This window comes from Vicugna pacos, chromosome 5 (assembly GCF_048564905.1).
Source record: "Vicugna pacos chromosome 5, VicPac4, whole genome shotgun sequence".
NCBI classification, from domain to species: domain Eukaryota; kingdom Metazoa; phylum Chordata; class Mammalia; order Artiodactyla; family Camelidae; genus Vicugna; species Vicugna pacos.
In genome coordinates, this window is record NC_132991.1 from 52,156,368 (window position 1) to 52,184,140 (window position 27,773).

A 27,773-nucleotide genomic window follows, 5' to 3' on the forward strand; every position below is an offset into this window, starting at 1 on the left:
GAGCAGAAGAGTTTTAAGGAAAATTATGTAAGTCAAATGAGGCTCTTTCTTGTGAGTAATTGTTTCTGAGATAGAATTATCTCAAGATGTCAGAGGTAACATTCACTGGTTAACAAGCTTGTGGCCAAAGGGACTGGTAGGAAGCTCTATTTGTGGTACAATGGCGGTAAGACTAGAAAGAATAAAATGTTATTTCTCTCTCTAGTTTTTATTGCATTGTTGTGTAAATGTTAATAAATTTGTCTGAGCCTTTCTTTGAAAATTAAGGCAAACAAATATTTTCTGTGCTCTCTTTAAGGGACCAGAAAGATTGTTCATGAGAAGGTAGTTTTACAAAGAACACGTTAATGTGAACATGATTCCTTAAATCTTTTGTATCAGTCTGAAAGGGATTTTTAAAAAATATGTATTTGAGCAATTACAAGTTATGAGAATTGATGTTTTGATCAAATGCAAAAACTTTACCATGATAGGCGTCCAAACGTTTCCTAATTTCTTCTCCTCATTGCAGGCATACATATTCAGCATCGATGCAAAGGAACTAAATATCTTACATGAAATGAAAGGTAAACAGGTAATATGTCTCTCCCTTTGGTATCACGGAGGGCTTTGGTGAATAACTCTGCTTTTTCTCAATGACTGGATGTGGTTTACCTTGGAGCAGCTTGGGTCTTACTTCGGAGCTTCTGTCTGTGCCGTGGACCTCAACGCAGATGGCTTCTCAGACCTCCTCGTGGGAGCGCCCATGCAGAGCACCATCCGGGAGGAAGGGAGAGTGTTCGTGTACATCAACTCTGGCTCGGTAAGTCCCCCTGTCTGCAGACTGGAAGCCATGTCTAGAATTGGGATGGAAAGTGATGCTCTTCTTATTCCAGAGTTCTGAGACTTAGATTTTTAGGCTTATTTTACTGATGAAAGTAAAAATACTGGTGTTATACTGATGTTCTAAAAATGAAATGGAGCCTGATGATGAATGGGTCTCTGTCTCATTGTGATATCTCAGAAGTAGAAGGTCATTTGTGTGGAGTTTCTCTGTTCATATTTTGTATATGTTCACTGCAGTAGTTGACATTTCTTCCACTTTTATTATGATCAAATCTAATTAGAAAGAATGATTTATATACAGCCCTAAAAATGCAGATTTCCTTTGGTTCAGCAGTGACTGTCGTTATATAATTAGATAATTATGAAGCATTACTAGAAGTAAAAGCTAAAGTAAGAAATGTTTTTAATTTCTTGATTTGAAAACAATTGGAAACAAAGCTGTGTTTTAATAAAATGTTAATCTGTACAATTCATATAGATTATATTCTTGATAAGAATGTAAAACTGACATTTATGCCAGTTAGATATAGTAGTTGTTGAAATAGGTGTTTACTTGCTTCTGGTTAAGTTTTAAATGATGGGGGATATTTTAGAGTGAAACTGACCACTTGACAATTCAATTTAAAGATCTCTGCTGGCCTGATCTTTTCGGTCTATCTTCTTGGCATCAAATCAAAAGAATTGATAGGGCCTTAATGAGGTGTTCTTGGCCTGTTTCTTTGATTTAAGAGCAAGAATAGATTTTTGAGAAAGTTGGTTCCTAAGTCACAGCATTTTCAATTAGGATTTAACAAAGTAAAATCTGTTTCAAGAAAGTATCTTATTTAATCAGTGGTTTCAGAGCATTTAATAGATTCTTATAATAAGCACCAGACTAAACTCTTTACAGTTTAAGAGAGAATACCCAGTTGTACAAAGCTGAGAGATTTTCAAAGTTTCAAATATAGAGCAGGAAAGTTATTTAGGCATTGGGATTTCCTAGACTGTTTAAACCTAAATTTAATACAAAAGGTGTATCACCTACAAAATGGTCATTGTATCTCATTAATAGTGAAATCAGGCATTGCTTTTTCTTATGTAGATTTCACATTTCCTTGTCCATCAGTGGTCGTCCTACATCCTTATTCTGCATAATTTTCTTTGTCTTTCAGATTATTTTTTTTTTAAATTGAAGTATAGTCAGTTACAATGTGTCAGTTTCTGATGTACAGCATAATGTCTCAGTCATGAATATATATACACATATATTTGTTTTCATACTCTTGTTCATTAAAGGTTATTACAGAATATTGAATATAGCTCCCTGTGCTATACAGAAGAAATTTGTTTTCTTTCTCTTTACAACTAAACTTTTTAAGGACAGTTTTAAAAGTAGCATATATACCTAAAATAAGGCAATATAGGACTGTTTATTCCCACTGAAATCTTAAGCAATCTCAATATGAAAAACAGATGAAGGTGGAACTCCTTTGCTTTAAGAGCAAGGGAGGAGTTCTGCCCATTAGCCTACCTCCTTGTCCATCCTCACTTTGACTCTGAGATACCACTATTGAATACTGAGGTTAAATTTATCATTGATTTCAGCTTTTAAGACCTCTGGCATAAGTTATTCTTCCTTTGTTTCCTTTCAGCTTCGTTTCTTAACTCTAAAAAGACACTAACTGCTACCTAACGTTACAGTATATATTTATTGGTTTGGTTTAATGTTACATTATATATCATTTTGGTTTAATGTTACATTATATATCGGTTTGACTTGCTATTGTCTGTTCTCCTGTTGGAGTGCAGACACCATGTGGAGAAGAGTTGTCTGTCTCATTTACTGCTGTTTCCCCAGGGCTTGAAAGAGCCCTGGACAAGGAGGGGCTCAATAATTGTTTTTGAATGAACTCAAGAAAGACTGATTCTTGAGTGAATCTGGCTTCCACTCCTGCTACTAGAATAAGCTCTCAGGGGTCCCCAGCAAACCCTCGGTCGCCGTTCTGTGATTAGAGAATACTTGAAGAGGAATGATCACTTCTTGACTCTCTCCCCCCGAACTTCAGTGCCATTGCATTGTTTTTGGTCTGCACCTTCTCATCCTTGTGGGGTCCCTTCTGCCTTCTGCTCTTTAAATTAGGCATTTCTCTAGGAGCAAAACAAGTAGAGGAATGTTTTGGTTGGAAAATAAAAGATGAAGGGTGCATCACGTCAGGAAGGGGAAGACCACGTGTGTACTATGGGAATGATGAACAGACTTGTTTGAAGAGAGGAAAGGATCTATGATGAGTCGGGCATAGAATTGTTTGGGATTTCGTTAATACAGGGGAGTGACATGATCAGAGTTGAGAAAGAGGTCTGGCTGCTGTTACTGCAACAGCTCCTATTGAAACATTATTGAATCAAATTGTAATAACTCATCTTCCAGCTTCAGAGACAGCAATTGACCAATCCATGCTCCATTGCTGCTGGAGAAAGATTCCAAAGGCCAGATTCAGTCTTGTGACTCTTCAACTCAGAAGAGGCTCTGTATTGGTTTTTTTTGTTTTGTTTTTTTAACTGAAGTATAGTTGATTTACAATGTCGTGTTGGTTTCTGGTGGACAGCATGGTGATTCAGTGGCACATATATGTACTCTGTTTCATTATAGCTTATTACAAGCTATTGAATGTAGTTCCCTGTGCTATACAGTAGGATCTTGTTGTTTATGTGTTTTATATATAGTAGTTTGTATCTGCTAATCTTGTTTTCTAAATTAAGGGTACATTTCTCCCAATATTTACAGTCCTACACCATAAGACTCCAGTATGACTTTTTTGTTTCATTCATTATATAAACTGTTCATTATAGCCAGATACTTTGGGATTTGTGTTTTACTGATTATTTTCTCCATATATCAAAACTGTGCCCGTCCTTCAGTAGCCACCTTGATTACCACCTCCTTTATGAAATCCCTGCTGACTTTCACAGTTAGATACGCTCTCCTTGCTTCTTGATCCTGCAAAGCAGTCTGCACCTTGAAGTCATTTACATACTTGTGCTAAGCCTTCCCTGTAACTGGGGGCTTCTTCAGGAAATGGGGTGTCTTACACACAGTGCCTTGGCCCCTTTCATCTGTTCACTCTGCACCATGCGTTGCCTTTTCTAGGAACTCATTAAGCATTTGCTAAATTGAATTATCAAAATGATTTATTGGATTTTTAAAGCTAGAGATCGTGAGTTTGACAATTTATGTCCTCTGAGCTCTAACTGTACTATTATATGTGTTGACATACTTGATAAATATTTATTGAATTGAACTGAGATGTGTGTACTAAAACTCTGTCTGTAGTTTGTCCAACTTATTTAAAGCATTAGAAAAAAAATCCATATCCAGTTACAACAGTAAATCATGTGTAAAGTTATCATGGAGTATTATAGTGACACCTTTCTCCCTCTTTCTATCTAGGGAGCAGTAATGAATGAAATGGAAACAGAGCTCATTGGAAGTGACAAATATGCTGCAAGATTTGGGGAATCTATAGTCAGTCTTGGTGACATTGATAATGATGGCTTTGAAGGTAATTAAAAGTATCTAATTTGGTACTTGATTTCCACTTTTAAAATGGCACATGGAAGAGAATATAATTGGAGTTTTATGTTGTTTGCCCTTCTGTAGAAAATGGAGCTAGATGGGTATGGTAAGTGCTTTTTGCTTTGTTATTATATCTGATTTCTTCTCACTTGTCAGTGGTTGATTCTTACCACTGTTAATAAAGAATAATATTCAAAGTGCCTTATTTCATTGATTCTAAGGCACCATTTGATTATAAGTTGCATCATTGTTTTATGTGCCCCTAAAAAAAAATGGTGCCTCTTAAACTGTGGCTTGCTATTTTTCTATTTTAAGAAGGACTTTGATTTAAAGAATGTGGCAGTGTGGGTGGAAATGTGTATTCTCGACTCACTGGATCGTAGTATTTAACTATCAGTGCATTAAAGACACTGCCCAAACCCAGCAGCGGCGGGGCAGAGCTGGAGCAGGGGTCTGAAAGCCGCCTGCCGTGCCCGGCTTTTCGTGCTCAGCTGCTGCATTGTCGGGGAACTTGGGGTTCTGAGCAGTGGTAAGGGGGCACCTGGCAGATCTAGAGTCAGCGGTTATTTACCAACCCATATGGATGTATTTCAGTAATGGACTAGATGGGACCATCGTAACCATGACTGTTGCCCAGGTATCAGTCCTGCTGCGGAAGTACCTGTCTCTGTCAGCTTCCCTCTTAAAACTAGCTTTTTCCAATCTGGTTCTGAGCAGTAACTAGTTCTATTAAAACTGCCTAAAATGATGAATGATATCAAATGAGAGAATATAATTCCTAGGGTTCAGCAAATGAATATTTGATATTTTCAGGGCTCAGAGTCATCTACTTGATGTGATCATTGGCAATTGATACATGGTAGAATTAGGTAAAAACTGACTTGGATGCTAGAAATAAGAGAGTCCTGTAACTTCGCACTTTCTTCATTTCTTCTTATGCCTCAATGCTTCATTCTACTATATATATGTCTCTGTATATATACATATATATCTCTTTATATAGCAATGCCTTTATTTTCTAGGATAGATTTTGTTCAGAAATTTGCTTATATTTTTTTCACATGACTTTGATACATATTTTATTTTCCTTGGGTAAGCAAAGTTTATTCTAGGAGGAACAACTCATTGAGAGATAAAACCATTTTAAAATATACATATATGTACCGTTCATTGTTTCTAAGAACAGTTTAGAGCTTTAGCTTTTTAAACTTACATAGTTATCAAAGGAATCAAGCCAACCACAAAATAAAAATCAACAGAATGCTGTAATCCATTCATAAAAGACAGTCAATGCTTCACTCTACTTTAAATCTATGAAATATGTTACTCTCCAAGGAGAAAGCTAGTTGGTAATAAATATATGCTTCCAGGGAGCCCTATTAAATGTAAGGTAATATAATTTCGTATACAAATAGTACCATTTCAGGGTTTGTTTTATCGTTTTTAAAACAAAAGGAGATTTAAAAAATAGATGTAGAAATTTTTATGGTTATGATTACACATAAAATTTTACGTTAAAATATATATAAAATGTTATGGTGGATGTTACATTTCACAAGTAATTGGCAATTCTGTGATATTTACTGAGTTATTTTTGTCAGTTGTAGCATGCCAGGTGTAGAGTATGTGCATGAATGAATGCATATAAAGGAAATAGTGGCACTCTTTTTTTAGAGTTTTACAAGTAAATGGACTACAGGATTAGAGCATGGAAAAATAAACATTATTTAACTGGAGAATATAAAGACGCTAATAAATATCTACCAGAAACCTCCTAGTTTTTTGCACCTTGATATTTCCTATATGTTATACAAAATAATGAAAATTTTTCTTTTACAAACAAAGCCATCTTTAGTAAAATACTCATTTTGTTTATTTACAATTCCTTCTATATCCTGTTTTAATTGACACATCCAAAGAAGAATATTTGGTGTTTTGAATGTACTAAAATATTTGAATGTACTAAAATACGTGCACACAAGAAATCATTTTTGTGGCATCTAAATGTCAGTGACACACCTGAGTTATTCTTATAATCAGATTGAGTTATGAAAATGTCATGGGCAGAGGCAGGCTCCCTTAGAGTCACTCCAATGCTTGGGAAGATCCAGGACAATTTTCCAGTGAAGTGAAGGACACGCAGAAGGTGTTCTGTCCATGAGACTTAGAAAGGAGAAATTTAGAGAAACCTTCAGATCACGATGGGGTATTTCAGAGTGTGTATGAGGACCTGGCTTTCACATAGCACTTTGTGTCTTGGCGTCCTCAGCACTCATCTCCTGAAGGTACTATCTTTATTTGAAGACTGTTATTCAAATGAATGTTTTCAATATTTCAGTGTACTTTTGCACTATGCATAATTTCATTTATAATTCACAACATATTTATATCCAGTGGTTACATTAATTCTGATTCACTTCAATGAAACATTTATCATATCATATGTCTTTTTCTAATTTGTTCCATTTTTCCTTTCAGTTTTATTGAGATATAATTGACATGTAACGTTGACTAAGTTGAAGGTATACAACATAATGATATGTATATATTGCAAAATGATTACCACAATAAGTTTAGTACCATCCATCACCTCACATAGTTGCAAATTTTTTTCTCTTGTGATGAGAGCTTTTAAGATCTACTCTTAGCAACTTGCAAATATGCAATATAGTGTTAACTGTAGTCACCATGCTGTACATTACATCCCCAGGACTTATTGATCGTGTAACTGGAAGTTTGTGGTTTTTGACTCCTTTCACACAGTTCCCCTACTCTCCATCCTGCCCCTACCACCATCTCTGACAATCAACAGTCTGATCTCTATTTTTACGAGTTAGGTTTTTTAATTCCATATATAAGTGAGATTACACAGTATTTGTCCTTGGCTTTCTGGCTTATCACTTAGCATAATACTCTCAAGGTCCATTCATGTTGTTGCAAGTGACAGGATTTCCTTCTTTGTTACGGCTCAGCAGCATTTCTGCTTTGCCCACGGGTCTGTGTTGTCTACATTTTAGATGTTAGCCAAGACTGTGCTGACTTGGGAGTAGGCTAAGTGTGTTCTAACTCTTCACTGAGTTCTTTAACCCATTGTACCATATCTGCCTGGGTGAGACAGCAGGGCACCAGTGTTTTATTTTTCGTTATGTGAGTCCCTGTTCTTTTCCCCCATCTTTCCAATTTTCTGAGATGTGGATGAGGTTAGTTCATATTCATGGCAGAGTGTGTGGGGTTGTATAGAAAAGAGATGAAAACCCCACCTGTTCTTTGTCCCTCCACCTTTAAGCTTAGATGCAAATCAGACTTAATGTCCTATTACCATGCACGGTTTTGTGGTGTTTTGCATAATAGACCTCAGTTATTTTGGCATTCGTGAATCAATTTTTTATTGTTCTTCAAAAGAAAAAAATTAGAATATATTTCCTGCGTCCTTAGAAAAATAAAACAAGCCATTTGCTAAGATAACCAATTAATTTGGCAGAAGTCCAGCATAAAAATTTCATCAAAAGTATGAGAAAGTTACACACTGGGTAATAGAGAGACCTGCTCAACCAGTGTGACCAGATAAGCATTTCATATTTCATCCATAAAATAGATTTGGTTTGTTTAGGTTTTTTACATTGAGCCTTATCACCTGATTTTTAGACTATGTGTTTGAATTCTTTTTTTGAGCAGAACCATAATAGAGTTCTATAGTTGTAATAAGCTATATGCTATATTATTATTTTATGTGCTCTTGAAATGCTTATATATTATCAAATCATTTATTGAACACTTCTTTCACACAAAAGAGAAACAGGTACTCGGAGGGGAGAGCACTGTCCATTACTCTATTGATAATGATTTTATAGAGCGTGGTGATGGAGTGCACAGGCTTTGGAGCTGGACTGCAGGGTTTAAATCCCCACTGTTTATTTGTTTGATAGAGCTTTTGTAAGAGTTACTTGGGTTACCGTGGGTTATGCAAGAATTACATGAATTACATATGCAAAGTACCTGCATGGTCAGCATGATAGAAGTGCTAGCTGATGTTAAGATTACTATGATTGTACTAATGATTATTGTTATGATTTATACCAGCAGAGTGAAACAAACGTTCAAATGAAAAGTAAAAACAGTTGTCAAGTTTGTTGGGGTTTATTCTCTGTGTTTTGTTCTAATTGAATTGCATAGGCACAGGAAAACATTTTGTTATTAATAATGTGTGTTCTCTTTATTTCTATAATGATAGCTAGGACTTTGGTACATTCTGTAATAGATCCACGGGTCATTCTAGGAAGGAAGAGTTTAGATCTATGTATGAAACAGCTAAAGACTGAATACACTTTAATGTTTTCTGCTTGGAATGAAATTGATCTGAGCCTTCTTAATGTTTCAGCTGAAAAGGCTCATCTGTATTGTTTCAAGATATTTGCTTAATGTAGCTCATGAGTGCTAGTAACTGATAAACAGGCATTCTTGCAGTATCAACAACTTCATAGCCTGACTTCTTAAAAAAAATTATTTTTTGTTCATTTGTTTTGATGGAGAGGAGGTAAGTAGGTTTATTTATTCACTTTAATGGAGGTTCTGGGGAATGAACCCAGGACCTCACGCATGCTAGGCATGTGCTCTACCGCTGAGTTGTACCCTCCCCGTCATAACCCGACTTGTGGTCTTTTCATATATTACCATCAAGAGTCAAGGCGCAGAATTCTAGTTACTCAAGAGCAGCCATGGTGGTTGAAGTATAAACCACTCCTGAGTCATGAAGCTGCCGCTGGTCTTGTCTTCAGTGGCTACAGGACACCTCTTCCCTCACTCCTTTCCTTTCCCTCCCTGTGTCTCCCCTTCATGCTCTTCCTCCCCACTCCCCCCCCACCCATGTTGCTGGATGTATTCAATCTGCACATAAACGGCTCCAGCTATTCCAAATTGTCAGTCTTCTCATGTGCCCTGCTGCCTCCTGCTTCCCTGCTGTTGCACAGGCTGCGTCCTCTGTCTGAACTGCCTCTTTCCTTTTCTTCACCTGCCTCTGACCTGTCAATACTTCCATCTCAGCTTGGGCATCACCTATGAGAAGCCTTCCCTGATTTTCACCACCTTCTCCTCACATGCTGCATTGTTACTTTTCCTTGCTGTCTTCCCCACTAGACCATCAGTTTCTCTTTGTGGTACTGCCCTGTAGTGCTAGCTCCTGGAAAATGTCTGGTATGCAGTAAGTGCTCAGTAGTTTCCCACTGAATGAGTAAATGATTGGGTGTATTTGTTTATGAAAATTTAAAATAGTTTGCACAAATCCAAGGAGGCTAACCTTGGTATGTCTAAGCAAAATAGGTATAAGATGGGTCTACGATTTAATTTTATATGAAAACAGAAAAGCTTTCCCATTATTAAAATTGTACAGCATTTGGCATACAGTTATGTATCAAAGATATTTTTATTCCCATTGAAATAGCAGTAAAAAATGACCACTGTAGTTGTTAAAAAGCTTTTAGATCTGATCATCAGTGATAAGTAATGAATATCATGAAAGCAAACTTTCTGTGTTTTAGGTTTCTATTAAAGAAATAAGAAAACATTGCATATAAATAAACATAAGAATATACCCAAATAAACAGACATAATATTTGGTAAAAATAATGAAATGCTCTTGCAAATGTAGAACATTATTTTTCCCCCGTGTGCCATGTATTTATAGCACTTAAGTGACCAAGTCATAGTTTCTACATTCTCTTGGTTTTCCTGTGTGAAAACATATCCTTAACGTATACCTTAATCACTTTCATTGGAACAGGGATTAATCTAGAAGTCATTTTGCAAATGAAGTAAAACCTGGAGCTCAAAATAAAGATTCTCATGGTTATAATATTTATAGATGATAATAGCTTATGAATTGCTGCTCTAAGCCCTTTACATGAGTTATGTCCTTCTCTTACCATGAGGGTGAGCTCTCTTTGACCCTGGGCTGTAGGGGAGGGAACCGAGATGCTGAGAGGTTAGGAAGTGGGCCCAGTGCAGCTCAGCTGGGCACATGGGCAGCGCTGCAGTCAGGCCCTGGCGCTCTGGCGGTGGAACCTGTGTCCTTAGCCGTTCTCAGCCTGCCTCTCAGACCCTGACACTCCAGGCTTCTTCCATACACAGACTTGTACAGTTCTTGATGTGCATCCTGTTATGACAGTGACAGTATTTTATCATTTTTTCCTGTCCAGCGAGAAGTGTCTTTAGATAAGAGGTTTTCTTCTTTTATTGTGGGAGTATTAACAATTTTTGTTGTTTTTTTATGTTTTAAACATTTTTTAATTGAAATAACAGTTGGTTTACGATGTTGTGTTAGTTTCTGGTATACAACATGGTGATTTAGATACAGGCCACTACCAACCACTGAATGTAGTTCCCTGTGCTATACAGTAGTGCCTTGTTGTTTATTCTGTATGTAGTGGTTTGTGTCAGCTAATCCCAAACTCCCAGTTTATCCCTCCCCACTGCTTTTCCTCCCTGGTAACCATAAGTTTGTTTTCTATGTCTGTGAGTTGATAAGGAGTTTTCTTATGTGATACAAATTAAGGAGCATGAATGTTAGCTTTGAGGGCTGCATTCTTTGTGTTAAGAATGTCTTTTTGCCATTTACATTCTTGCGTAGATGTTGCTGTAGGAGCCCCCCAGGAAGATGACTTGCGAGGCGCTATTTATATTTACAATGGCCGAGCAGAAGGGATCGCACCAGCCTTCTCACAGGTAGGGTCCTGTTCTAATTTCAAAAGAAGCATTGGTAATAAAATCTTTCTTAAAACTTCCAGGATTAATGTGGACTTATTTTTCTTAATTTTCTCTTTCAAATACTTAATACTGTTTCACCATTTCTTTATAATAACAATAGATGGTCTCATTTTTAAGGTCATTAATAACTCTTTGAAACCTTTTTTTTTTCATAAATAAGAATTCTGGTTCACTTCCATTCGAGTTTGTCTTTAACCTATTGAGGATTTCTCTCTGCATTTCATCAGTTTTATATTCTGAGGTTTTATGTATCCAGACTATTCCAAATAAGCCCGTTTGGATTTGATTAACTGTCTTGCCTATGGCTGAAGCCCCGTGGTTTACGGAGATTTCCCAGGGAGAGCTTGAGCTCCTGTGATGCTCTGTGTTCCTTTCAGCACCAGACAGTAAGAGAGGAGCACTTTAATAAAGTTCCCCCATCTAACTCTGACTTGACTTTCATATTTTGAAAAAAATCAGGGCATTTCAGTGTGTAGGAAAAAACCCATATACACATGCAGAGAAGTTTTTCCAAAGATAGTCTTATGGAAACATTAGCTAATACTGTTATTTTTGATGAGGCAAAAATAGGCAAATGGTTCTCTGCATAACATGAAAGATACGCACTTACCTAGTAAAGAATACTGATTCTCTTAGAGTGGGTAACACCCGAGACTTGTAAATCGGGATCTGGACGTGAAGCTAGGCACGTGGAACAGGAAGCAAGTATCTGCCTTCAGTTGCCCTTGTCAGATGCCAGGAAGCAGCCTGGCTAAAAAAGGTGGTTTTCATCATAAACCTGAGCCGTAGGCACTGCTGAGTGGTTGTTTGGTTATTCATGTTACTCAGGGAAGTAAACTCAGTGCCTGAAAAAAGACTGGGGAGAGAGTGTCAGGACTATTCTGGGAGATCTGTACTACGTCATTTTCCCTTTGCTTATTACAAAGTAAAGAAAGCACATTTTTTTCTTGTCACAAAATAGATGTCACCCTCCCACTTCAAGCTGGAAATGGCTCCTTCTCTTAGACGTGTGGGTTTGACTTAACGACAGTGCAGTGGTTGGTCATGTGCCAGGGCTCATTATTTAACTGACTGACTGCTTCTTTGGGATATTAGCTGTTCAAACCCTGCTTCCCACTCAACTTGGCTATTTTTCAGAGAATTGAAGGACTTCAGATCAGCAAATCACTAAGTATGTTTGGACAGTCTATATCTGGACAAATTGATGCAGATAATAATGGATATGTTGGTGAGTATAAGATTTACTGTATTTTATAAATTGAAGTAAGCTCTACTGTGGATGCTGCTTTATTGTGAAGTACCTGAATCTGGCATAGAGAAGTTCTAATTTACTAATGAGTTTTTTTTTTCCCCTTCACTTTTAAAGCTCTTTTGAATTCAAGGATGGATCAGTCATAATCAAGCAATTCCTGAGCTTTATATTTTTTGTTACTGAACATTTTATTCCTTGTTCTTGAAAAAAATTAAAAGCATTCATAAAAATAAATCAAACATACAGTGATGAAAAGAAAGATTTTTTTTTGTACTTTGAAAGGAGATTTCTGGGTGAATGTTTATAGTCCAAAAATTGAATTTTGTTTTAGTAAGGCTATCTTTACAAGTTTATATCATGATGTTTATTTTCTTATTATATTATAAAGGGGTGGATGTCATTGTAAATGAGCAGATTCAGACAAATGTGAAATGAATCTTAAGATGTAAACGTATCTTTTCTAATTAATTTTCTGTAAATAGTGTTTTGATATAGTCAAAAGGTGATATGTAGTTAAGAATTTATGGCTGAAAGTAATTCTCTTTGACTAATGATAATCATTAATCTGTTTTTTTTTTTTTTATCCTCCAGATATAGCAGTTGGTGCTTTTCGGTCTGATTCTGCTGTGTTGCTAAGGTAAAGTTGATACATTTCACTGCTTAATGACAATTGGGCCTAATTGTAAATGATGGGAGGCTGTTTTTAAAGTCAGCAGGGGTGGTGACCTCATAACACTCTTTTTGGTACTCTGAAATTTAATTATTGAACTTTAGGATACTTGCCTCACCTTACATAGATATATACTTAAATCATCAAAGTCAATATTTTCAGAAATTTAAGTGAAAATTTCTTTTGATTCATACTGGACATATAATTGAATATATATACACATACTGTTAATAAAGCAGTTTCATGAAATTACTTGATCAGTGGAAACTGACAAAACAGATATAATTGTTGTCTTAGGGAAAAATAATTCTGCTTTAATATGGATAATTTTATTTCCTTTTTAGGACGAGACCTGTAGTGATTGTTGAAGCTTCTTTAAACCATCCTGAGTCAGTAAATAGAACAAATTTTGACTGTATTGAAAACGGAATGCCTTCTGTGTGCATGGATCTAACACTCTGTTTCTCATATAAGGGCAAAGAGCTTCCTGATTATATCGGTAAGGGTGCCCTTGGAGAATTAATGCCTGACAGAATGTGCACCTCACTCATAAATCTCATGGTCGTATTTCAAGCCCTCGCTCTATGTCACCATGGAGGTTTTTAAGTCAGGAGAGAGCAGCCACCTGAAAACCTTGCTGCTTCATCTTCTAGATTCTCAGCTTATTCTAACCAAGGAGGGGGTCACATCAGGGCTGTCATTTAGACGTTAGGGCAAGAAGCAAAGCAAGAGTATCACTTGCTGTATTATTTATGGTGAAGTAACTGAACTTAATCTGTAAGATCTCTTTAGAAGAGAAAGAACATCACAGCTCCTCCTCTGTTCTGTTGGGCTCTGTTCAGCCTTGACCTGGCTTAAGTTGGAAGTCCTGAAAGGAGGAAAGTCCTTTTCTTCATATTCCATGCTGTTTCAGTCACTGAAGAAGCTTATCTAGAGTCTAGACCCTGGCTGTAATTCCCATAAAGAACACACGTATCTTACGGATTTACTGTGACTCTCAGCTCCTAAGAGTCATGCCCATTTCCCTCTACATAAGCAGCTCGATTATCTGCTCTGGAGAAGGTAGCATTGATACAGGTCTTCAACATTGCAGTTAATCTCCAGTCACATATGTGTGACTTTAGAAGCATTATATTTTTTTCTAGCAGGTTAATGTCCCCAATTATGTTATATTTAAGCTAATATTAGAATAACTGCTAATGAAACTAGCCCCTAGTAGGAGAGAAGCATACCTGAGTTTACCATTTGAACTTTAATAATTCATAAATTTTACAAGCCTCACAAGACCTATAAAGAGTGTTTGTACCCATGACCCTGCAGGCTGTCATCCAGTCATCATGAAGGGTACCAAATACTTACTGATCCAAACTGTGGATATGTGACAGAGGCCTCAGTCTGAATTAGCCTGTAATAAGTACAGAATAAGCCTGGTGTCTCTGCTTTAGATCAGACCCATTTTTAGTGGCGTTCTGCAAAAGTCCTGATGAAAGATGCAGTGATAGGACAGTGGGCAAAACCTGCATCCAGTTATCAATTGGAGAAGTGGCAGCTTGAGAGAGTGACCCTAGTAACACAGTAACACAGATGAATGAATGGATTAGCTGAAAGATACACGTTAAAGAGATGGGACTATTTCCCTTTATGGAAAATCAGTGCTTGTACCACCAATTCCATCGTGACCAAATATTTCTTTAAATGGTTGAAAACAAATATACGAGAATCAAATAATCATAGAATTGTTAGACAAACATGCTTTATAGTTGTCATAAAAGGACTCCTTGGGAGAAATAACAATTCACATGGTAAGCATATTTAATAAAACCAGGGTATTTTGCCTCTTACTGCAAGCAGATTTTTATTTACCCTTCTTTGGTTTATTCTTTGTCTGAACTCAGGGTGATGAATTTGTAGATGACTATTTCCACTGCAACTCTGTCTCTGAGGCACTGAATCTCAGTTATTGTAATTTTGAAGCCAATTGATATGGGGCTTTATTTTCTAAATAAAAGGAAAGTTGAAAGATTTATTTGCAGTTTGTAGGAGTGATGTAGGTTTTATTCAAATCCTTCCAAGGAAGAATGAGTTACTCCTAAGATGTAAATGACAACTTGAGAAATTATGTGAATTATTTTAAATATCACCTATGAATTACCGCTCCTATATAATGAATGACACCTCAGCAGACTTTTAGATGTATCTTGTTTTGCAAAGAATCCTTTTATTTTTCAATTTTTTGAGAGATGATTGACATACAGCATATTAGTTTCAGGTGTACAACATGATTTGATTATTTGTGTATATTGTGAAATAATCACCAGAATAAATCTAGTTAACATCTGTCACCATACATAGTTGTAAAAGGTTTTTCTTGTGGTAAGAACTTTTTCTCATAGTACAATTTCTTCTAGTAGCTTGAAAATACTCAATACAGTATAATTAACTATAGTCACCATGCTGTACATCCGATGACTTACTTATTTTATTCCTGGCACTTTGTATATTTTGGTCTCCTTCGCCCACTCCTACCTCTGGCTCTGACAGTCACCACTCTGATAATCAAAGAACCCTTTTGGATTCAAGAAGTAGCTTTTTCTTTCTTGGTAAGATCTGGCTTGGAATTTTTTGGTTGTTGTAAATTTTCCTTAATTTTTTGCTTATTGAAGATCTTCTTTAGCAGGTGATTATTTACTCTGTCAGATTTGAAGTAAGTTCTTACCAAACTGCCAGAATATTTATTGAGGGAGTGCCTATCTATATTTGTTTGTTTTTGCCTGAAACAACATTACAACATCAAACCAGAAACCAATAAACACAAGAAGAAACCATTAGGGTCTAGGGCTGGAAAGGAGGTGACTGTCAGTCAACTCTTTCTGTAGGTTTGCCTTTTAAGCCATGTGTTTGCTCTACATTAAAGAAAAAATCAAAAGAAAAATAGCATCCCCTCAAATTAGAAACAAATGGAAATAAATGAAACTAACAGTATATGAAATTAATTCTGTAACCATACAAGATAGAATTATTCAGATGGCATTTGAGTGCGTACTCTGCCTGTAATTCCTCAGTCAGATGCGCTAAGGACAAAAAGGCTTAAGGAAATCTGAAACTTGACTCAGAACTTTCGTTAATAGTAACAGTTTTGTATTTTAATTTTGAAATATTTCTATATATTTATTATATAAATAATTAAGGCTGTTAATTTAAAAAATAGAAACCTGAAGAAAATTCATAATTTTTTTAATTTATAAAAATAATTTTTGAAATTTATATTTAAAACATATTTAATATAAGTTGAGTGTATTTTATATAATTATAAATATATTTTAATCTAATTACATATATAAAATTCAATTTATATTTATAAATTCAACTTAAAGTTTCCCTCTTTCATATTTCAGGTTAGTTTTTAGAGAGCTAATTCCTGAAGAGCATTTAGTCTATTTCCAGCATTCCAAATGACTTTGACTACTAGCACTGCAAAAATAATAAAATAAATGCCTTTAGATGATTATATTAATTGCAGTTCTCTCTACATTTTTGCAGTTCTGTTTTATAACATGAGTCTGGATGTGAACCGAAAGGCAGAGACTCCATCAAGATTTTACTTTTCTTCCAATGGAACTTCTGATGTCATTACAAGCAGCATAAAAATAACAAGCAGAATGGCAAACTGTAGAACACATCAAGCATTCATGCGGGTAATGTAAATTCATTTCTATTAACAAATATGTGAACTTTGATATTGTCAGTACACTTAAAAACATATTGCATTGATATCTTTCTATAAAACATAGTTAAAAGGAAGTGTTATCCTGTCCTGAACTAGCTGACCTATTCTGGAGACACAATGTGAGACAGTCCTGTGACCTGGATAATTCAAACTCTGCTTTTTGCTCCTTCTTTATTTCACATTTACCGTGTTTTACTGCACCCCTCTTTTTAGAGGTTTGCCTTTTCCTTTCCACAACTGCTATCCCATCCCTGTTTATATGCTGGCCTAGAAATGTACCTATCCCGTAGCTCTGCTGAGCCCCAGATCTGTTTCTGGTAGACTCTGGTGGAGGGCCGGGGGGGGGGTGGCGAGGCAGGGAAGTTGCTTTGTTTTTCATGTGACTTTAAGAAGCAGAATCCAACATGACTGCTTTTGGATTGTGTCTTTGTCTCCGTGCCAGCATTGTCAGTGATGTCAGTGGGAACTTGCCCAGTTTTAACACAGGGGTTCATCTGTGGGCCAGGACGATGGCTCTCGTGATGGTTTGGGGTATATCCTGCCAAAGCACAGTCAGTTTCACGTTTCTTTTATTAAAACACTCATTCCCAAACTGATCATCACGTTCCTTGCATTGGTCACATTTTATCATCTGAAGCAGTGCCAGGTCTTTCTCATTAGGGAATGGTGTACTTCATCAGAAAATCTATTGTCACAGAAAAGCCAAACTCTTCCCAGGAGCCCTTTCTGGGATTTCAAATAGCAGCCTCAGCTTAGACCTTAATTTTCCCTTAGATACTTATTGCAAGCAAATGCAAACAAGCATCAGGGCTATTAAATGCTAAGAGCAATAATCCCTATGCTGTTTCCTCATTTCCCTTAGCAGTTTTTATTGTTGTGCTAGAGTAAAGCTATTAGATGGTTGAGAGCCAAAGTATAGAATGATATTAGTGTAACCATCTTTGATATGGCAGGGATTAAAGAGCTTTTTTTTTTAAGTCTACATACTTGATTTTACTTAGATTAATCAATTTTAGAGACTAACATTAAAGCCATTTTAAAGGCAATAAAAGGACCAATATTAGACATTCACAAAGAAACACGTTTTGTTGAATTTGTTTAAATGGCAGCAAATTGGTCTGATTTATTTAGTCCTGTTTCTTGGCATTGTTCCTATGATTAAGGGTTCATCAAAATTGTACACTTGCATCAGAATGAATTTGTACTAGGAGTGACATTTTAGCAGAGGTTTCTGCATTAGTTGCACGTGTACGTGTTGCGTTACCATGGTAGTGACGACAGCAGGTTACAGCCATGACTTTGGGCCGTATAGTCACTGTCTTACACAAGCACTTAGCTCTGGGATTGGTACATAGTAGGGACTTTGGGAAAAAGTGATTGTTTCTTCCAATATATATTTTTTCCTTCCTAAATTACCTTGCTTTGGTTGGGAACATTTTTAAGTCACAAATAGTAAGGCAAAAGGCAACGTCTGCCCCTGCAGCAAACCCAAGGTGAGTGTAAGAACCACGGAAGCAGCTACCGAGCCTTGAGTTCTGTCAGGGACCTCTGTTACTCAGGAGGATATGAAAATGTAATGAGTGCATTTTCCACCCCCACCAGCATGGTACCCGAGGCATTCAGAAACAAAATTGAGCTGGATTGTTCCTTTGTTTTGTAAAATGTGTGCAATGTCGGGAGTGTTAATATGCGTGTGTATTCTGTCTCAGCACCCCTTACACTGAAATAAGGTGACCCTTGTTAGTTAAGTGCTCAGGCCCACAGCCCCCACCTCTCGGAGGATCGCCTGCCTGCTGGCTGGGCGTGCTTTCTTTGTATAGTTCCTATTGTCCCTACCAACTAGGCTCCACTTCTCCATCCACTCAAGTAGTGTCATAGATATTGAATATCTTCATTGTGTCAGGTTCCATTTAAGACATTTGTATAGATCAGCGACTGAGGCATAAAGAGATTACCACCCTCCTAGAGCTTATAGTCTAGTGTGGTGAGAGTAAAAATAATGTAACAAAATGTACATTTTATGTTATCTTAGAAGAAGATATGGGTGATAGAAAAAGGAAAGGAAGGCAGAGTACAGGAAATTATGGAGCACTGGGGAAGGAATGAAGAGCACAATTTTAAGTAGGGTGGTCAGAGTAGGCCTCATTCAGAAGGTGACATCTGAGCAAAGACTTGAAGGAAGTGAAGAAGTTAACTATGTGGATATCGGGGGCAACGGTTCTCAACTTCAGCAAGCAGCAGCATCACCTCTAGGGCGTGTTTAAAGCACAGATGGCTCAGCCCCGCCTGGAGTTCTTCATTCAGTAGGTCTCCAGTGTGACTAGAGAGTTTGCATTTTTGTAAAGTTCCCAGGTGATGCTGATGCCATGGGCTTGGGAGATGTACTTCGAGAACCCCTGGTGCAGGAGAGGGGTTTGGCACATTGGTGTTTCAAAAGCCTTATGAGATGGCTGAGCTCACCACAAGAGGAGAAAAGAGCCGAGGTCTGTGCTCTTGGCACCACACCATGAAGAGACTGGAGAGAAGAGAAGAGAAGGCTTACAGAGGAGGTGAGAAGGACTAATCAGTAAGGAGGAAAGCTGAGAGCTTGTGGCATTCTGGAAGTGAAGTGAATAAAGCAGGGCAAGGAGAAGGGCATGGCAGTATTTCAGTGCTGCTGCTTGGTCAAACACAGTGAGGGCTGAGAACTGACCAGTGGGTTTAGCAATATGGAAGCTGCTAGTGATTGTGACAACAGCATTTTGGAGTAATAGCAGTGGGAAGAGGAATTGGAGACAGAGTGTAGGTCATTCTTTCACAAATTTTTACTCCGAAGAGGGCCAAAGAAAAGGGGTTGGCTGTCAGTAGTTGATAAGAGAAGTGGAGTGATCGTTTTTTTTAAGGTAGGAGGAATAGCATGTTTTTGTACTGATGGCTGTGCTCCAACAGAGTGAAACATTTATGAAATAGATGAGAGGAAAGAATAGTTAGAACAGAGTTTTTGAGGAGGCAAGGGGGTGGGATTAATCAGACAAATGGAAGGGTTGATTCTAGATAGGCACATGGGTGGCTCATTTGTTTGTGTGTTTGCAGATACTGGGCAGACGTGGTCAGGAGGACTGGAAGTTCTCTTCTGATCGCTTTAATATTCTCAGTGAAGTAAGACACAGCATGATTACCTTCAGTGGGAGTGGGAGACATGATGTTTGGAGTTTAGGAAGGAGATGTGAAATAGTCTTCTGGGAGAGCGAGAGAGTAAGGAAGTGCAGTCTGGCTGGAGAAGCATTAGGCTCTAACTTGCTTTGTGAAGTGAGAGGAGTCCGAATGGCTGTGGTGTTTTCCGGTCACACTCAACCTTACAGGTGGGAGTGGTTGAAGTTACCGCCCACCAGGGCTGTGGTTTGCCAAGGGAATGAAGCAAAGGAGGAGCAAGAGAGCTGAGGAGTGTGCAAGGGAAAGGTTATGTTGCTCGCCATTAAGACTGAGCGGAGTAAGGAGAGGAGAGAGGACATCAAGACGGAGGGTGAGGGACAGGTGACGGTTGAATTGGAGGTTCCAGAGGGATCAACAAATTGTTGGAATTGAGTATTAAAGAGAATGAGCCAGAAAGATCTCATCAATATTATATCAAGTAAAAGCCGTTGAGGACCCGAAGGTCAAGAAAAAACTGAATTTTGTTTTTATTTTCGCTCGTAATCCCTTAATGACCTCACATAAATGCAAGTCTTTCAACCTACTTATATTTTAAAAACCTATCACATTCTTTGATGGTAGAGAATTTGGCTATTGAAAAAAAATCCAAGTCTTATCGTAGAACTGGAGCGTCTATTAAGTCTTTCTCTTTTAATCACACATTCTCTAGTTTCATGTATTGGATCTTCTTGGAATAGAGGAGACATTTTTAACAATCTAGTAAGTATCATGTCACTAGGATATACATTTGCTAGTATGTTATTTTTTCTGAGACTATATGGTCATTTATCTGGTTGATAAGCACATCAGTTTTTGCAAGTTTACTTAATTTACTCATAGTTAAAATAGGTCTCACACAAGATTGTTTTATGTGAATGGTCAAAATTTGTTCCTTAGAAAGTAGGAAGGGAGAAATTATTTTTTCCTTATAAAACTCCATTTTTCAGTTGTTTATAATTATGCCAAGAAGCTTCAATTTTTGCTATTAGAGCCATAAAATTGTTAGATGTTATGAAAGAAGAATCTAGAATTTAGAGGTGGGAGTTCATAAAAGGTTTTGATGATATAAGGGAGAGGGTTAATTTTTTCGTGCTTTGTAGTGTTTTATCTACTGAAATTCCATTCTATTAGACATCACTTTTCCTTTTATGAAAATGTCTCCCATCCATGTAAGCATATTAAAATAAATCTTTGTCTTTATTATCTTCAGGTGTATGGTTTGATTAGATCTTAGAGATTTCTTAGGACACAATTTTAGGACAGGGGATAATATTGAGGCTCTTTTGATTTAGAGAAACCCAATCAATAATTGGCAGCAGTTTTAAGAAGTGTTGGAGCAGCCACGGTAGTGAGACTTCCCTTAAGGATTTGAGAGAAGGTATTTCTTGATTGATCTGGATGGAGGCTCTGCATCAAAATACTCACTCATGTTTGAGAAGAGAACAGGGATGCTACATTGGGATAATAAATGAAGTAACAGGATTGCCTTCCTGTCCATAGCATTTCCAATAAAAGCTAGACATACCTAGCTTAGTTATCAGACCAGGAATGCCTGTCCCTGTTGGTATCTTGAGATCCAGTGAGTTCAGTGGCCTTAGCATGTTGTATAAAATCATGAAATCAACCTGCCTGTATTTAGTAGATTGGTTTATTCTTTCTTTCCCTTGATTTCTCTAATTTATGGATTTTGGATTTCTGAAAAAAAGAAATTTTATTTTGTCACTTCTAAAACCCATCTTTTTAGTAATAACTTCAAAAATTATTGTGCATTTGATTAGTAAATACATCTATTTATATTCTGTTTGCTTATATTTTAAGCTATTTAAGCATGTAGTTTAATGAAGTGCCATTTACTCCAAAGCAGTTATATTTCAACCACAGCACACTATGGGCTGAGCCATGAATGCGTACATTTCTGCTGAAAATCTAAGTACAAACAAACTGTATAACTGTACTGCTGTTGTGGTATCCTAGAAATAGATGGATTATTCCAACATATGTTAATTCTTTGTTGGAATGGCAAGGTCCTTGAAGACAGGATATTACCTTTTCAATGTTTGTATTCTTAGAACTAACACAACTCATTATATAGGGCCCCCAGTCAATCAGTATTTAATAAATTTATAGACGATGTCATCTCAGTGCCACTTTAAAGAATTCTGTGAGGGAAAATCAGAGAATATTCTATTGGCATAATGGTTAGGGCACCTGTTTTTGAGGTGTTGTCTTTTCTCAGAAGTTATAGTGCCAGATGTTGGACAGCGCACCTCTGAACCAAGCTTACTAGATAAAAGCGTTACAATTACACGTGGCCTTGCTGGCTTGGATTCCAGTCTGTGCCTGAGTTTTTCCTTTCTCCCGCCCTAACCCAATCTCCACAGCGACACCAGAGGGGCATTTCCAAAACCCAAATCTCATCATATTCCTTGCTTAAAATTCTTCTACGTAAGAACCTTCCCATCCCCTTTCAAGTGTAGATGAGGTGTCCCCCTCTTCTGTACTTGTGTATGTGCGTATCAGAATCCTCACCCCCCAACCAGATGTGTGGATTTATGGGTTATAGACTCTGACGGAGGCACTGACTTCCAGCTTTGTATCCCCACATCCTGCCTTCTACAGAGAGACCCATGAATAGGTATCTTCAAATGTTTCTTTATACCTCAACATCATTTTTCACTCAGTAATATATTATAAATATTTCTGGCTCCATCGTTGAAATAAATCCCTTCACTGCATAGATACAGGAGGAGGACTGGGCCTGCCGCTCAGTTCTGAAGCTGGCCACAATACAGATTTCTCTGAAAGTCAAACAAGAAGGCAGGCTTTGTTATTTCAGGCTTGTGCTAATTTGCATGCTTGTGGGTGCCCTGTTTCATGTAATCGTCCATTAAAATGTGGCATGGAATCTTCATTATTTTTCATATAGAGAGCCCATGCCCATCCAAATCAAAAATCTTAAGCAAATCTACCTTTTCCCTTCTAAATATTAGTCACTTCAAGACAGTTTTGACATCATAGCTTTTGTCCTTAGGTGGAGCTGTTAAAGTTAAATAAGTGCGAATGTCTGTCAAATTCAGTTTTTGCAAGAGTGCACGTACATTTTATACATTGTGAGAAAAGCGTAATTAATAGCTAATTAGGATAATGAAAGTAATATACACCAGATGTAGAGAAGACCTTGTGGAAAATTAGTTTGAATTAGATAACATGTGATTTGGTCAAAGCAAGCTTGTTGAGAAGAATTAAAACAGTGGACATGTGGAGGGACAATCAGTAGCTGTCTAGCTCCTACACCTAGGGAATAATTTAATCAAATTTGCTATTGTAATACTCAGGGCTTCAAGCTGTTCCGTTTTCACAAGTTGATAACTTGGGATTTGGGCCCTGATTTGCAGCATTCCTATATGGTCAAGGTTTCGGGTTGAGATGATCACTTATCAAGTAATCTAATAAAAACATCTCCATGTGTGAGGATGGAAAAGCCATGAGAGATCTTGAATACTCTGACTCATGCTCCCCATCTTCCAGGTACCACTTAATTAATACAAGTCTAACACTTGTATTAGCAGAAAATGGAGCTCACTTTCTGTTTAGTCTCCATTGGTTGGCAATAATCTAATTTTCCTTTGTTTTACTCCTTCCAGATAGTCACCAGAACTTATAAGAAACTGAAATTCTGTAATTCCTTGGTTGGCTTATATAGCTACATTTTGAAATACTATACACATAGCAATTATAATATTTAACATCTAAAGACCATAACACTTACCAGGCATTGTGCTAACCATTTTACATACATTATGCCATTAATTCCTCATAATAATAAGATGTAGATGTCATCATCATCATCTTTACTATTATTACCATTTTCAGATGAGATAATTGGTCCATAGACAGAGTAAGTAATTTCCCAAAGGTTACCCAGATAACAGGTGATGGACCTGACATTTGAACTCCAGTACTTTGCCTTCAGACCACTTGCTTTTAATCATTATACATGTACATTAATAATATTGTAAATGATGGGAAGAAAAAATTACATCCTTTTTTAAAATAATTACATAAAGAGACAGAATAGGTGTAGTCTTTTATGTGGTATGTCATCTTTATTAACTTACTTCTTTAATTTTCATCAGAAGTTACTATGGATGTAAGTAGCATAGCAGTAATCTGTGTGATCGGCATTTTTTTCTTCTATTCATTAGTGATTATTAATTTATGAGCTTGGGAAATCTGCTTTTAGGCAGAAATGTTTAGGCCATATTCCAATTCTGAAATGTCTAAGAGAAATAGAAACCCAATGACATTATTCACTAAGAAGTCTGTCAATTACAATGTCATGGATCTACTCAGGAATTTGCCAAGCATAAATATAAACCTCATAAATATAAAACTCAATTATGGTTAAAATTAATATGTCTAGTCCCAATGAAAACCCTTGAGTTTCTTTCTTTAGTGGTCAAGAGGCACTTTGCTAAATCTGTTTTTTAAGATGAGAAGAACTGTAGATTGAAATGGGCATATGAAGTCGATTCAAACCAAGCTTTACATTTAAATTGTTAGTATGGAAGACAAAGTGCGTGACCGATTCTTCAAATATCTTCTCAGTGTAGTAACAATTCTAATACCGAGAAAAAGAAAAACTGCATAGTTCCTGTGTAGGTGGACTGTATCTGCTGACTGAGAAGTGCCCTCTCAAATCCTGAGATTATTTCTACTTTTAAGTGCTTTTGTGCTTAAGGTACTTGTTTTATAGATTTGCCATCAACATGTCATGCAATTTAAATTGTCAACTGAATTCTGTTATAAATCCTCATGGATTACTTTATAGTAAAATCTTATTTGCTGCCCTCTTAGATAAGGAGAAAAATGAGTCTGTTTTGTTCAGTATACTTTGAAAATCTCCTTCCTGTCTAGTCAGGGTTAGGAAAAGTGCTTTTTAAGAGATGTTATGTTTTTTGTCTTACCTTACTTCCATACTTTTTTACAGAGACTTGGGATTCTGGAAACCTTTATTTAGTGTAGTGCTTCTTCAACTGAATGGCAAACTCTCTCAAAGTTACTTTTTTGTCAGTTGTTTTACTGTTTGAACATATGTGTCTTAGAAAATAATTATAATAGTAACATAGTATATTCCCTTTTAATGAGATGCTGTTGAATAATCAAATGAAATGGTGAAATAAATTTTAAGTTCATGGGAAAATGTTTTTAAAAGAGACGTTATGCCTGCATGTAGAAATAAAGATGAAAATATATGACTTGACAATCAGTGTAATAAACTCAAGGATTGTTTCTTTTGGGGCAGAGGACAATAAATTTTAGAAATCTCATCACTCAAAGACTTTTTGATTACATATAAATAGGATTAAGATTGATAAATGCTGGGTAAAAATTAATAAGATATTAAACTTAAAAGAATGTCACACAGAGCAGAATGGAATCCAGATAGGTTATAATTCTGTGTAATTGATAAATAAATCCAAGAATTCTTTGTAAAGTGTAAAAGCACAATAAACATAGAAAAACTGTAAGAACTATAAGAAAATTCAGTAAAAATTCAGTAGGATAAAAGATTAAGCATACAAAACAAATAATTTTCTTATATGCGATTCATAACCTGTTAGAAAATATAACTGTGAAAGGTCCATAATGAAAAGCAAAAAAAAGATATGTTTCATAATAAACATGAAACGAATCAAATCAAATCAAAATGTTACTGAGAAATATAAAAAGAGAACTTGAATAAATTGAGAGAGCTGTCGGATTTCTGCAAGTACTACAGGGAAATGTTAAATAGGATAAAATGATTAGCACTTCGAAATGACTTACAAAGTTATAACGGAAAACACTTATGTTAGAATGTCAAGTTATGAAGAGTATGCATAGAAAATAACAACAGAAAATATGCCCAAATGTAGACTTTTATAACTATTATTGGATGGTTATAGTTTTTCATTTTTAATACATTTTTTGTTTTTTTCTAATGAACATGAATACTTTTGTATTCTGCAAAAATATACAGTTCAATTTTTTAACAATTTGGATTAAAAGGTAAGGGTTTTCTTTGACTTCCATATGTTGTGTTTGGCCTTATGTAGGAAAGGAGCGGATTTATATATATGTATTTTATTTACATGCTTTTTTTGGTTATTAATTCATACGGTTTTAAATTTCCTTAGAAAGACGTGCGGGACATCCTCACCCCAATTCAGATTGAAGCTGCTTACCACCTGGGGCATCGTGTTCTCAGTAAACAAAGTACAGAGGAATTCCCACCACTTCAGCCAATTCTTCAGCAGAAGAAAGAAAAGGACATGATTGAAAAAACAGTAGGAATATTTTACTTTATTTGAAAAATTATGTGACATATAACTAAAGAATTTTTTAAAAAAATATTGCATAGTTCTGGGGAAATGAACTCTCTGAATCCTTTTAAATTTTTATGAATTTGTTTTAAAAGAAGATTTATATGTCTTGTTTTCCATTTTTCTTTGTTTTTTATATTCTCTGTGGGATATTGAGCTGAATACTTTTAAATATGCATTTAGTCATAGCAGTGTTTTCCCATATACATAAAATGTTAATTTTCTCTCCTCCATGCCTCGCCAGTGAAGAAAATACATTTCTAGAGAGCTTTCATAATGGAAGTGAGTTGCATTCATGAGTTAGTTATTCGCTGTCACCATGTGTGTGCAGCTTATTTTTCTTTCTCATTTTCTGTCTCTTTCTCATTTTGTCTCCCTCTCACTCACCCTACCCACAGATATACTCATGTCCTGTTAGTCAGATTTTACTCATTTATAAGCATGTGTATTTATGTTACACAACAATTTCTTTTTAAACTTAGCTGTATGCTATTCAGCCACATCCCAGGATCCAGTTGGATTTTGAGACAGATCCTGCATTCTAACCAGTGAACTGCTTTTTAAAATTTATCCCCAAATGTGTCAGTTTCACTGATGGTGTGTTTATTTCTGGGAGTCCAGTTGTTCAGACTTTCACTGTCCAGCAACACAAAGACAGCCAACAGGATGTTTGGGGGCATGGTAAAAGCATTCATTAAACCATTCACTAATGGCACACAGACTGCAAAAGATGAAAGGGACATTTCAAGGTCTACTTCATATCCTGTCCAGACAAAATTGCCCAAGTCGCTTTAAGATATTTGAGCTTACAATCACCGCTGTCTGGTCTATGGTACTAGATCAAATGAAGATAATAACTTAAGAACAAATACCCTCTGTACCCTTGTGTGAAAGTACTAATGGAAGTCGGGTTTTTTTACTCTTCTGTTGAACTTCAGTTTTCAGCGTCAACTACTTTTAAGTGTCTTCACTAATGAACGTCTCAGTATTTTAAGCACACAGGTCAAAACCTCAGCAATTTGAGTTATATGAGAATAATCTACATTTTGACTCATCGAATAACCTACTTTACAAATAAGAATAGTAGGAAGAGCTGTGTCCTTAATCCGCTAGAGAATGACCTGCACGTTCCCTGTGCTCGCCCCAGGTGTGGACGGTCTCTGGTCTGATGTGCCGTTGGACAGCACTCTCCCCACTCCCAGTTTTAGGAGCCTGGCTCCTTTTCTGACTTTCTAGATTTCTTTCCCACATCTCTCCCTCTTTCACCTGTTCCTCTCAGCTTCCTCTCTTTGAATCTCTCCCCGTTTTTCTCTTTGTCCAGCTTATTACACCTCAGGGCTTCCTATCTACCTTGTAGTATCTCTGGATCCTATTAAAATGGTCAGAATTCAGTAAATTCTGGAACCTCTTGATAGACTGTCATGTAATTTTGTCCACCGTCTCCTTAAAGT

At 36.6% G+C, this 27,773-nt stretch overlaps 1 protein-coding gene across 1 annotated transcript in view; it reads left to right on the forward strand.

Moving 5' to 3' along the window:
* The window catches only part of ITGA4 (integrin subunit alpha 4), a 74,347-nt gene that overhangs the window by 23,314 nt on the left and 23,260 nt on the right, over positions 1 to 27,773 (forward strand). Inside the window, exons 8-16 of the mRNA XM_006210226.4 lie at positions 512 to 574; positions 665 to 802; positions 4,253 to 4,364; positions 11,001 to 11,095; positions 12,275 to 12,365; positions 12,981 to 13,026; positions 13,404 to 13,558; positions 16,600 to 16,754; positions 26,137 to 26,286. Of these exons, the coding sequence (XP_006210288.2) occupies positions 512 to 574; positions 665 to 802; positions 4,253 to 4,364; positions 11,001 to 11,095; positions 12,275 to 12,365; positions 12,981 to 13,026; positions 13,404 to 13,558; positions 16,600 to 16,754; positions 26,137 to 26,286 (1,005 nt within the window). The remainder of the gene's footprint in view (positions 1 to 511; positions 575 to 664; positions 803 to 4,252; positions 4,365 to 11,000; positions 11,096 to 12,274; positions 12,366 to 12,980; positions 13,027 to 13,403; positions 13,559 to 16,599; positions 16,755 to 26,136; positions 26,287 to 27,773) is intronic.